Source organism: Asterias rubens, chromosome 3 (genome assembly GCF_902459465.1).
Source record: "Asterias rubens chromosome 3, eAstRub1.3, whole genome shotgun sequence".
Taxonomy (NCBI): domain Eukaryota; kingdom Metazoa; phylum Echinodermata; class Asteroidea; order Forcipulatida; family Asteriidae; genus Asterias; species Asterias rubens.
Window position 1 is genome coordinate 18,371,325 of NC_047064.1, and position 13,625 is coordinate 18,384,949.

A 13,625-nucleotide genomic window follows, 5' to 3' on the forward strand; every position below is an offset into this window, starting at 1 on the left:
ATCCAAAAGTTCACAACAAATCTGTCTCTTCAATGCTTTGAAACTAAGACTGACACCAAGTTCTTGGTTGATAAATAAACACGGCCATTTACGGAAAACACATTGGGGCTTAATTCTCTGAAGTATTAATTATAAAACGCAATTAGGGACCAGCATGCTAGTTCTTCAGCACTAAGTTGATCAATTTCATAATTTCCAAAGTTTTTGATGAGCAAATCTATCTATTTGGAAAAGTAAAATCCTTTCAAAAGAATAACAAAAAAAAGTTTGGAAAGTTGGACAGTCTGCTGGTCCATTGAGGAAGAAAATTAACTTTTTATATCTGGAGTTTCATTTAAACCGTAAAAATGAAATAATTATTCACAGTTTCACACTCAAAATGTGTTGATTTTAGGGGGCCCGCTCCCGTGCAAAAAAGTTCCCTTTAATTTAACACTCGACATGATGTCATTAAACAATAAAATTCACTGGTCCCAAATCCTTGTCATTACACACAACGTAGGTATGACATAGTACCATCAGCTGGTGACACGGGATCAAAATGGCGGACGTAAATGAAGGTTCGTCCGCTGCTCCAACCTACGATTCTGATCTGCTTTCTGACCAGGCCAACGACTCCGAAGCCAGCTCAATCGGCGAATTAGCGAGGATTGCAGCTAAGGTATATATTTAGCATATTTTAGTGTTTTTATTTGCCTTTTTTGGTGCAAAGGAACAAACCTAAACTCTGGTTCTGCACTTGCGCTCGCCTACTCGCTACGCTGTGTATGGAGTGTGTATTTTTATGCTTTACAAATTCACCAGCATGACCTGATGACCACCAGTGCTCTATGACCAGCCGTCGATTTCACCAAACTCCTCCTAACTTCGGATTAATCTTAGGACTTATGACGAGTCAAGTTCCGTATCCGAAGACGTTAGGACGCATTGAACCAATCCTAAGTTAGGACGGGTTACTCGTCCTAAACTTGAGATACGTCGTAGGATCTAAATAATAATAATATAATAATAAGACTTGTAATGCGCACATATCCACCCTGCTGGGTGTTCAAGGCGCAGTAAAACCAAAAACAAAACAAAAACAAAACACAACATAAAGAAAAACAGACACAACAAAATTAGTCATTGAAAACCTGTGACATAAGATAAGTTTTGAGAAGAGACTTGAATTTTGCAGTACAAAGACAAGATCGAAGATTAAGTGGTATAGAGTTCCAGATGCGTGGCGCGGCTGAAGAAAAAGACCTGTCACCCCATGAGTGTCGAGACTTGGGTTCAATGAGGAGAAGCATAGAACTTGATCGAAGATTCCTTGATGGAGTGTAAACTTGAAGCAGTTCAGAAATATAGTGGGGAGCCTTGCCATTAAGAGCTTTGTGGACAATGAGCATCAGCTTGAAGATGATTCGTTGAGAGATAGGGAGCCAGTGTAGTTGTTTCAGAATGGGGGTGATAGAACAGGATTTTCTAGACCTATTTCGGTTTCGTCCGGCTATCGTCTCCCGTTAGCCGGACGAAACCGAATTAGTTCCGGGAGACGATAGCCGGACGAAACCGAAATAGTTCTAGGCCGTCAAGACTAATTAATTTATTGTGTTCAAAAAGTAGTCATTTACTTTTATATAGAGGAATTTAAGCACCGAATGAGAAAATTAGTTGAAATGTGCTGTTCGTGTTTATTGTATCACAAACAATGTTTATAATTTGCATTTTCTGTTGTTTGTTTGCTGCCTATATTACAGAACAGAAAGCCAAAACTTCCTCATTGGACGTCTTTAATTGATTGTCAGGTATATTTTGAATTACATTCCACCCTTCTCTCCTGCTACAAATGCATGTTTTAAGTTTTTGGTTTGTAAAAATGTGACAAGAAAAGCCATTAATTTGCCTTGTTGTTTAGTTTGTTATTTGTCATGTTTGTTTTTGTTTACATTCTGGATGCTCTGCTTGTGAAGTATGTATGTAGTTAATTTCTGTCATGATTGTTTAACGTGAATGTTTACTACAACCATGCATGATTTAAAGGGACCCAAAGTTAGTGTTTGCTGAACTTGTTTGACACCTTTTGGAAGCCATGTCATTAAAAAATAAAGGTGAATTCCCAGTTTAAAGTAAAAATTTGTTTTTAACTATTGCTTATTTCATTAACATCAAGATACCAGACTATTTTAACCCCCAACAGCCCCAGTTCAATTGTATCCATTTGAATTAGTGGGGGCGAGGTGAAATGTCTGAGAAGTAGCGTTTTGTGAAGTGTGAGTACTGTGCTACAGTGATATTTGTGTTTTAACTTGAGTTTGTGTTTTTGTTTGTGATCATTGGTGTAGAAAGATGACTCTCTTTTTTTTATTGTTAGCTTGCTTTTGTACATCATGTACATTGACAAGTGTTACCTGCAAAACAAAGACAAGGTTGTTTGAAAGGCAGCTGTTTATATTGAACACTGTTGCATTTAAACAGAGCTTTGTGTGCAATACAAGCATTGTCTTTCATTTGCAATTAGTGCTAGGGTATCCATGTACAATAATGTACATGTACAATGTACCATGTGCTTCACTTATGCATGTACTTCTGATTTCAGATTCTGAGGTAGCCTATAAAGTTGCTGGTAGCTGTTTATTGTAGACTGCTTAACTGCATTACAATTCAACAAGGAAGGGCTAGAGCCCGGGTAATAGTTAAAAAGCTGAGAAGTCTCCCGAACACCCGAACAATATACTCCGCGGTAGTAGAATAAAGAAAGACAGTTCTCTAAGACCAACCTCTACCTGGCAAGTAGATACACACATGGTGTTACCGCAAACCAAATATGTATTTAAATATACATGTAATAACAATTGTGTGTCAGAAAGGTCAACATCTTAATAGATTTTTCAGCCTAAACTTTCACTCACATGAAAGGGGTAAAATCAAGAAAAAGCAAACAAGGAGAAGCGAGCATTGAGGTCAGCAGAATAATATATGTATGACCATTTTCGTAGCAGGTCATCAAGGCTACAAAGAGGGCATCATCAGAAGCTTTCCAGGCCTCTACAAAATACTGCGTCTGTTATAAACTGACAGTTGAGATCGGTTGCCATGCTTTTTTCCCCCCACCCAAGAGTTTGTTTACAAACTGTCTAATTGTGTACTCTCATCAAACAGGATGGAACCCTGCTGGAGCAGGTGGAGATATGCGTGTCGGAACAAGAGAAGAGAACGGGGGCCGGACGAACGGCAGCCATGGGCATGAAAGATGTGTATACCGTGTACCTTGTAGAAACTAGGTGAGTAAAGAATGAACCAAACAGTATTACAGACTACCTGCATGCTTAAAGGTACAGTCAAAGAGCAAGTTTGGGTGGCGACCTGACTTGACTAGACCGACTAGACTAAACCATAGAGCACAGGGAGTTTGACTATATAGAACCATGCACTGGATCATTGTCGACTGTGGTTAAATCGAGAGAAAAAAACGTCAGAAAAATTACTTCCTTTCTCAAAACTGTTTTTACTATCAATATTTACCAATCTATGACCCTATCTTTAATGACCCTATCTTTAATGTATACATTACATTTAGGTACAACCAACCTAATTAGGTGGTCACAAACTCGTAATCTGTCTGTGTGAAATTAGGGAAAAAAATAGACTAAAATCACACCTGAGCTTGTCAAAATAGCAAACCCTTGAAATAGGGGGCTACTCATGGAGTCAGGAAGAGTAGAATGACAAGGGCCCAATTTTATAGAGCTGCTAAGCACACAAATTTGCTTAGCATGAAATTTCTGCCTCCATAAAAACAGGATTACCGACCAAATGTCCACGTGATTTTCAGGTAGTGAACAACAGCTGAATACCAGTAGCAATTAATGTGCAACAAATGGAAATCAGGTTGGTAATCTTGTTTTTATCAAGGAAGAAATTTCATGCTAAGCAAATTTTTGTGCTTAGCAGCTCTGTGAAATTGGGCCAAGGTGTGGCACTGTAGAATAGATATCGGAACTACCCATATGCTGGTACAGAGTTTCAATGTTCAAAAAGTTAATGGTTGATGGTTGTAAATGTTTTTTTTATTTCGACCCATGTATGTTTGTTTGATGCAAACATCAACCTCAGTAAACCAGGGCCCAATTTCATGGCTCTGCAGTGCTTACCAGAAGCAGGGAAGTCTGTGCTTATTATGTCAAGCATTTTACTCCATGTTACTAGGCATTAAACGTTTTTCTAGAAGAACAGGGTTTGAAGGAGCTGTCAACCCTAGCAAAATTTGAAATCAAATTGATATCAGAACCATTCACACATGCTGCAGACAGTTTTCAAGAAGTTAATCTCTTGATGGTTGTAGATGTTTTTTCTGTCCACCCATGTTTACTTGTTTGATGCATCAACCTATGAAACTTTGGTTTTGGGGGTTTTCCATCGAGTAGATCAGGGCCCAATTTCATAAAGGTGTTTAAAGCAGAAAATACTGCTTAGGAAATATATTTTGCTAGGCAAAAAGCGAGTGGGGCACCAGCCAGTTGCAACAATGTTAACCTTATAGAATTTTGGCTGGTAACCAGTTCCTGTTTAAGCAAGGTTCGTCTGGGCTTAGCAGGTTTTTAAATGCTTACCGGCTTTAGGAAATTGGGCCCCAGGGTGTGAAGGAGCTGTCAACTCCAACGTACTTTGATCGAGTTCCTTGATTGAGGAAATCGTTGTTATCGCTGAGTGGAAATTCGAGATAATAACAAAGTTCCTGGACGACAGCCAAGGGTCAGTTTGTACACTCTCTCCACAGTGGGGGTCTCGGTTTCGTGCCCGGAGTGCGCACTGTTGTGCTCTAGTTTCTCAGAAGGAATGTTTTCTCTGATTGACTAATGACCGATTGGAATTAGGATGTAATTTGTTGCCCAATTGAAGATTGAATGTTGCACATTATATTGGCATCCCAGACTCTTGTTTTCCTCTTGGCCTTGCCCCCCCTTTCTTAACAGAAACTCTGAAAGTTCAAGTCAAGTAAGCACAAGTTGTCTGTATTCCCAAGACAAGTACTGTCTAGATCTATTCAGTATCATACTATTTGTAAATGTATGCTAAGAATGATACAGTATACAATTGTTGCACGCTGTGACTGGGTCCATGGCGTTTTGTACACCCGAGGGGGAAAATGGAACCCGAGGCGAAGTTCTGTTGTCATCTTCAAACATTAGTACGGCGGACTATTCATTGTTTAATAAGCAGACGAACGAGAAACAACTTCCTCGAACCCGCGGTTGTTTCGTACACAGCGCGAAATCGACCAACGCTGGGAACAATCAAGGTGATGTACACCCGGTGTACATCACTTTTCATGTTACCCGGCGCGTCGCGAGCCATGTAACATGCGTTTGTGTTGCGCGTCACATGATTGGTTCTCGACCAATCAAACTTCACAATTTGCACAGAGGTATAACAATAATGAATGTTACACTGTATACCTACATGTAGGCTAGACCATTCTCTTAAAGACAATCAGAGCATACTGATCAAAAAGTTGAGTTGTTAACAATAACAACCGTTGTTTCACAGAACCATCACCTACCGTACATGTACATGTAAACTGTACAATGTGTGTACTCGCTGTAAAATGTTACCAAAAGTAGCAGACTTTGAGTGTGAAAACAAACTTCAACTTCTGAACTACATGTATGAAGCTGTTTTAAAAGTGCTTTAAACAAAACTGGCATTGTCGAGTGACACATCACATTAGAAGAACTCAATTTCATCTTTCCCAAGGTCCTGAGGAAATCCCAGCTGATGCTATTTTAATACCCAATCAGTCCCAAAGGACCCCTTGGTGGGCTTCTTCCAAACCTCGGCTTGGGCTCCGTCTCTGTTTTCAGGCTTCATTTGATGTTGGAAGCGCCATTCAAAATGCACACTGCTTCAAAATTGATGACGGAGCCCAAGCTGGAGCCGGAGCCCAAACCGGCATTTGGAAAAGGCCCCTTGCGAGCAACATGCGCTTTATTTTTGGAGGAGGAGAAAAATAAGGAAACACTTAATTTTCTCCGAGAACGAATAAGGAAGGGCCTTATAACTGCCCTCAGGCACTCAATCAGTGTCCACAATAACAACAGGCCTGGATTTAAAAGCGAAACCTTTGTTGCACTGTTCTTGGCCTTGGTGCCCCTTCAAAAGTTTCCAGAATGGCCTTGCCCCTACAAAGTCAAAGACAAAATTCCAGGCCTGCAGTAATTATGACCTCCCTTGTGCATTACGAAGACAACAATTTCATAGTTTTGCTTTTTTTAAATGTAGAATTCTGCGCTTGTGCAATGTTAAAATACAAAACAAACATCAAATTTATGGCCATGATTTAGAAAAAAAGACATAAACAAATTGTTGATGTGTTAAGTGGGATTGTGTTACATTCATTGCAGGCTTACTTGCTTGGTTAATTAGCAGCCTAGACTTGTGTGTGGGGTCTTCAAGTTGTATAAATTTCCTCAAGTAAGAAAGTATATATGTTTCTGTAGAGGATCAGTACTGTCAAGTTGAAATCATACGTTTTTCAGTGAAATTTCAGATTGAAACTTAATTTTTTGTTTTGATTCATTTAAAGACACTGGACACTATTGGTAATTTGTCAAAGACCTATCTTCCCACTTGGTGTATCTCAACTTGCATAAAATAACAAACCTGTGAAAATTTGAGCTCAATCGGTTGTCGAAGTTGCGAGATAATAATGAAAGAAAAAACACCCTTGTCACACGAAGTTGTGTGCTTTCAGATGCTTGATTTCGAGACCTCAAAATCTAAACCTAAGGTCTCGAAATCAAATTTTTGGAAAATTACTACTTTCTCGGGAATACCTTTACTTCAGAGGGAGCCGTTTCTCACAAAGTTATATACTAGCTCCCCATTACTCGTTACCAAGTAAGGTTTTATGCTAATAATTATTTTGAGTAATTACCAATAGTGTCCACTCAAATGAATAAAAAATAAAAAATTGCAATAATCTGTCATATATTTACCTGAGAAAAAAAAGAAGGAAAACACAGTTTGCTTACGTATGAGGATCTTACATAAGTGATTTTGTCTATAAATCAGTGAATTATCAGGGAATCCATTGTGGTCAAATGCCCCGGCAGGTGACCAGTTTTGCCAGTGGTCAAAAATACTTAAAGGTGAAAAACAGGAAGTATTTTGGAATGAATTTGAGAATGCTGACAGGAAGTCCATCATACACTAGATGGACTAAAAAAAGTACAAACATGGGCTGTGTTTAAAAAACTACCGAACAGAGGTTGTTGAACCCTGGCTTTGTTTGTATTGTTTTCTCTGTAATTTGAGTATTTTGGTTGGCCTTGCACTCTAGTAGAACATGTGGATGAAGTTTGGGGCCAACCCAGGCATTTATCTCTGAAGGTTTACGCAGGAGAAGGAAGAACTTCAAAAAAATTATATATAAAAAACACCACTTCACAGCGCTGCTATCCGTAAGCGCACGAGGGGAATGCTAACTCTCCGGTGCTTACTGCATGAAAATGACTGACATCACAATGCAACATCCATGGAAAATGTGCAAGATGGCAGCATCATTTGCTTGCTAACCCCTGAAATCGATTACACATCAGCAAATTTGTCTGTTATAAATACAGAAAAAATTGCTTACCGTTAAGCAGCTTTATGAAATTGGGCCCAGCTGTGGACTTAATGAACAAGGGGGGCTGTCTGCTATCACCATTATGCAAGGTTTCAGTCACGCTAATCAGCAGTAAAAGTCATTGGATTATAAATGTCTTTGGTTAAAATGACACACAAGCACGTGGCCCGTTAAGAACAGCTTCCGATGGTTAGTAGACTTCCTCTGAGCCGGCTTCCTGCGTCGGATGGGAACAAGTTTTTTTTTACATGACTGGGTTATTGTTAACCAGATGCTTGGATAAGTTACCTCCTGTAATAACACTCCCTTGTTTTTATTTGGCATTTTGTTTTATTTTGTAGTAAAAATTGAGACGATTTTGTCTGGCAAAATATTATTTGTACATAATTTATATGTTGAGATAGCAATACTATGGAAACTTTATTTCAGATGACCGCTATTGGTTACCAAGGCCAGTGTTAATTCCCTGCACCCCCACCCCTCCAACCCTAACCCCTCCCCCTCCAACCCTAACCCCTCCCCCACCCCATTCTAGCATTTTTCACTCTATTGATCTAGAGGTCAGAGACAATCAGAAGGGTTTAAGATCATTGCAATATTATACAGATTCAGGTCTGTCCAAATATTATTTGTACGTTTCACATTTGAAAACAAAACAAAAGTAAAACTCAGGCGACTGCGGTTAGTTAACAAAGGGCAGTGTTAATTTTGTGTGTCCCGCCCCCCTGCCACCCCCCTCCCACCCCCCACCATCCACCCCTCCCCCCTAATTCTTGGGTCTTATTGATTATGAGGTTGGAAACATTCAGAACAATTTCAAGTCTTGCAATTTTTTTTAGTGAAAAAAACCCATACTTTTGTCATATTTTTTGACCATGTAAAATCCTTTTTGGGAATTATATTTGCCATGGTTTAAATATCATGCCTATTAAAATCTTAAATGCACCCAGGTACACGTACACATGTACATCCTCATAACTTGAATTTCACCCTAAACCCTAGAGTAAAGAGGGCAGGGGTGGATTTCACAAAGGTAGTCCTAACTTAGGACTAGTCCTAGGCGATGCTAAGAGATAGGACCAGTCCTAAGTTAGGATGAGTTACTGGTCCTAACTTAGGACCATTCCTATCTCTTAGCATTGCCTAGGACTAGTCCTAAGTTAGGACTACCTTTGTGAAATCCACCCCATGGCTACTTTCAATTTGCCACAGGCGCTTCCAGGATTTTATATAATCAATTAAAGAGGCATGCTTGAGCACAAATTTCGCTTCAAAAGCACGTTTTTTTTTTACACATGTTACCATGGTTACTGGCTAAAATTACATGCCTTAGCACTAACAGTGCTTGTGGCTGGTAATATTTAGCTGCTGTTTACTTAGCGTATTATGTTTGAGTGGAGTCTTGCCAGTACACTAATTTTTAACTAAGCAATTTTGCTTAAAAGCAGCTATATGAAATTGGGCCCTGGTCTTACATGTAGGCTGCTCTCAAGAACTGCCGGGTTCTTGTTTTTGTCCTTCTTTGCCTGTCGTAAGCAACGGAAGGTATGCAGAAACTGAGGCGAGAGCCACTCTTTCGGCAAAAAATAATTTCTTTTAAACACAACTTATTTCTTAACTGTCTGTTGGAATATTTTTCTAAATGAAAGTAACCTGCCTCTTTCAGTTTTAGGAATTAAGTGCCAGAATTGCAATTAATATCAATGTATGTAACTTAAATGTATGCATGTCTTTTGTTTGTATTCTGTTTAATTTTGTTGGGGTTGCCAAAACAAAACCTGTGAGGAGATTTTCAAGGATTTAAATTGTTATTTTGGCTTTTCCTTTCGTTTAACAGAGTGAAAGAACAAGGAGCTAGCGGCCTCGGTGAAGGTCACACGTCACTATGGAGGAGATATAGTGAGTTTGAACTACTGCGGAACTATCTAGTGGTCACGTACTCCTTTGTGGTCGTCCCTCCGCTACCGGAAAAGAGGGTAAGACGTTGAGACCCGAAAGAGTAAATCATTGGAATTTGGAAGAAAAATTCATTTCCATCCTCTAAATTGTAAGACGCGTTACAAACCTTTTACAAAATAGCAAAACCTTCAACTATTACAGCAAATCTTTGACAGTTTAAGATAACAGTTTTTATACTTTTGAGACCCTATATTGGATTTTGGGTGGAATAGATCTAAGGCCTTGAACTTCGATATTGAAGGGGCACAGCAACTTTCCTCTGGTAAGGCCCCGGGCACTTCTATGAGGAAAATTATGCAATTTTTTATTGGAACTTTGTAAAGGGCGCCACAGGAAAAGGTGCTTGGGTTAATTGGAGGATTTTACATTTGCTTCCATAGAGCTTGTGTACAAATAGTGCCTGCAGGAAGTCCCTGAGGCTCTGTGGATTCCTTTGTAAACATGTGAATCACAGGTTGTACAAGATCTGTACACACTGGACAGAGTGTCCTTTTCAATAAGACACAAACAAGATTTATTTATCAAGCTAAATTATTGGGCGTAAATAAAGCGTCCACAAGAGCAGCCTTATAAAATATTGACTCTCATTACAAAAACAGATTAAAAAACTACTGAAAGCAGATTTTTAAAATGATTGGACATCTTCACCAAGCAATAACAACAACTTCTGAGGCAAAACGCAAAACAGAATCAAACAGCCTAATGAGGCACTGAGTTCCGGATACCAAATTGTGTACCTACAGTCTGATTCCTGTTTACTTAGCTTGGACTTGTAAAACACGCTCTAAATAGCAAAGTCTACCCAGCACATGGGGGGGGGGGTGAACGCCAGTGGACATTGACAGAAACCCTGACTGTACATGTTAGCTGCCCATAAGGGAGGGTAGTGGGGCGTAGCGTTGTGTCCCTTTTAGACGCCCTGTTTGGAATTCAGAAACCCAGACACAAGAATTTATCTTTCATATCGCCATGTGAAAGTACTTTACAAAGTGGCGTAACTAAAGGGGGGCACGCAGACAATGTAGTTTTGTACACTCACACCAGATTCAAAATAATAAACTACATTAAAAAGAGAGCTGAAAAGGTGCTTGTTTATGAAAAAGGCAATTCAAACTTGGCCTGATGAAGTGCTCCCTTTCACTCTTGAAGGGGCACAACAATAACCTCTAGTTAGGGGCACTCAGGCCTGATACTTCACGGAGGAAACGGAGGCAATTGCCTCCGTTGCTCCTTGTCATTGCCTTGGTGCCCTTTAAATGCTTCAGTAGAAATTTACAATTTCCTCATAGGGTGCCCTTTGCCAAAGAGAAATTGCTTTGGTGCCCTTGCCCTTTCAAAAACGAAGCATACAGCCCTGGGCACTTCTATGGGAAAATTATTAGAAACTTTTATAAAGGGCACCACAGCAAAAAGCACAGGGCACCACAGCAATTGATGTCGGTGCTGTGGGTTATTTTGAGGCCTGGATTCACATGGTTACAAAGGATCCAAAGAGCCTGTACACAGGTCTATGGAAGCAAATGTAAAATCTTACAAGTTTTAAACTTTTGGTAGGAAGAAAGGGGGGCAGTATCTCTCTCTTGATTTTATGTGATAACTACATATTGGATATGACTAATGCACATGTTGCAAAGCGTTTCTTGCCTGCCATTAAATGCCCTGGATTGTTCAAGACATGGTATTGTTTCAAAGGCAACTCTGAAATACCTGTTGGATTGTGAATGTAGGACGATGTTTAAACAATTATTAGAAATTAATTTAAAAAACTTTAGGTTTTTCAGAAGGGTCCTTTTTTTCCCACTTTGGGTGGCGTTTTTAAGTCGCTACAAAAATCAGGATAATTTGTTGGACATTTCAAGTAGCACAGACCAAGTAGTGTCAGATTTGGTGCTGTAGCAACCAACACATGGAAAGAGGAGCAGAAGAAGGCATGTAAAGACATGTACATCAACCAACTAGGTGAAGACTCTAACCTGGTCTATGGGGACATAGACGATCGCACGCCGACAGGAACATTTTGAAAGCCATCACAAAACGTCTGTTGGAAACCCTTGTAATGAAAGTAGGTAAAGCATTTATCATTAACGTGTCATGCTTGTGATGTAATAATTTCAGATGACGTTAATGTGGCAGCAGTTGAGCACGGTGGACAACTTCGATGCCGATTTCATCGAGAGGAGGCGAGTCGGGCTGGAGGGCTTCCTTCAGAGGGTCGGTGCCCACTTGCTGCTGTGCAAGGACACCGTCCTCCATGGGTTCCTGCAGCAGGAGGACGGATGGAAGGATACGGTACTCGCAACAGGATTCCAGGCAAAGGTACGTCTTTCCCAACTCCGATGGAACGTAGAGACGTTGGTCTCGTGTGTTGTGTAACGCAAGTTATAGAACCCAGTGCACTTATCGTAAAGCGTAAAGAGAAGGGGGTTCGCCCCGGTGTTCCTGGTTTGATTGGCAGCATATTGCACCCAGCACCTTGTAAACCATTACATGGTGCTATGTTGAAAGGAGTTGGTATCATAATTCAAACGTAGTCCCACATACCTTCCAGGAAAATACTGTATGTTAAAGCGCCTTGAGCGTCACTGAGTAATTGTGTCCCCCATTTACATATTGACTAAAGACACATTCACACATACACCCACAAATAGATGTGGCTCTGTGTTGCACATTCTTTTGTTCTCTGCATTTACAATGTGTAGGGAAAACAATATATTCTTCAACACTGTAAAAGAAAAACATAGTGGGCGTATGCACTTGGTCCCTTACCTATACTGTGTGGCGACGTATGCAAGTCCCTGTACTGTGTGGACCTCTTTTGTTCTTAGGTCCACGTAACACATACTTTTACTTGGTGTGTGCATGGTATGAACATATTGTCATGGTGTACAGGGGTGCGTTTTTAGGGCTGTAGCCACTACCTTTTTTGATCAGTGGCTAGTGATCAACCAATGGCCAATTCAACCGAAAGAGTTATTGGTTATGACCGCCAAAACCCACTCCTGTGTTTTCTGTATTCGGGTGCAGTAATAGCGTAATTGCTACAATGTACATGTAGGCGACTCTTTTTGTTTCATGCCTAGATTTAGAAAGCATCAATCCTCACCAAACAGATTAAGTTTGATTGCTTGGTTTTTCATTTCTTATTGTATTTTTTCCTTTCTGTTTTTTTGTTTGTTTGCATTACTGTATATTTTATTCTATTGTATTTTAGCTGCCCATTGGATTAGAGACACAGGTACTACAACAATGAAAACAAAAACCAGACCAGAATTCCACATCCTTTGAAGTTTAGATTAAATGAAGACAACACAAATCTAACATCCCATTGATGAGTGTTTGATGTTTTTTTATCCGATGTGTAGTTGAACCATTTATTTCCTCAAGAAATCCATCAGGATCCTGCAGGAATCACTTTTTTCATTGTTTTTTTTTTATTTTTTTTGTTTTTTATTTTTTATTTATTTATTATTATTATTATTATTAAAACTATTATTATTATTTATTATTATTTATTATTTTTTTTTTCTTCGGGGGGCTCGTTTTCTTTGATTGGATGGAGACGGCACATATTGTAGGAGTTCAAAGCTAAATTTACCGTGACGCAATTCACACCATACCAGGCCTGAAACTACATTGAGGCCGTGGCCTCTGTTGCCCTTGTCTTGGCCTTGGTGCCTCTTCAAAACTTTCCCATAGAATTTAAGATTTTCCAATTGAAGTGCCCTTTGAAGGAACAGCAAAGATTTTTGCTGTTCCTGCAAAATGCAAATGAAAATGGCCTTGCCCTTTGAAACAATCAATTCCAGGCTTGCCATACATGTACATATATGTACATACAAAATGCATGCTTTTGGATGATGTTAGCATACGTTTTATTAACAGGTTTTCTTATCTCTCACCCCCACCCCCCCCCCCCACCACCCCTCATCATTTATATCAACCTTAGCCTTAAATTGTCTGCAGGGGTGTAGTGAGGGCATTTTGATGGGTGTTACTGACGCCCTTGCCCCCTTACTGGCTACTAATACATGTGTGACCTTCATATAATTTTGAA

At 39.7% G+C, this 13,625-nt stretch overlaps 1 protein-coding gene across 4 annotated transcripts in view; it reads left to right on the forward strand.

The window, feature by feature from the left end:
- Nucleotides 1-535: 535 nt before the first annotated feature.
- LOC117288297 (sorting nexin-4-like) overlaps nt 536-13,625 on the forward strand; it is a 29,348-nt gene continuing 16,258 nt past the window's right edge. Inside the window, exons 1-6 of one of the 4 annotated variants that reach the window (XM_033769098.1) lie at nt 536-661; nt 1,743-1,790; nt 3,145-3,266; nt 9,450-9,588; nt 11,687-11,887; nt 12,783-12,806. In XM_033769098.1, the coding sequence (XP_033624989.1) occupies nt 542-661; nt 1,743-1,790; nt 3,145-3,266; nt 9,450-9,588; nt 11,687-11,887; nt 12,783-12,806 (654 nt within the window). In that variant the 5' untranslated portion in view covers nt 536-541. The remainder of the gene's footprint in view (nt 662-1,742; nt 1,791-3,144; nt 3,267-9,449; nt 9,589-11,686; nt 11,888-12,782; nt 12,807-13,625) is intronic. The other 3 variants (XM_033769099.1, XM_033769100.1, XM_033769101.1) reach the window with 3 other exon arrangements.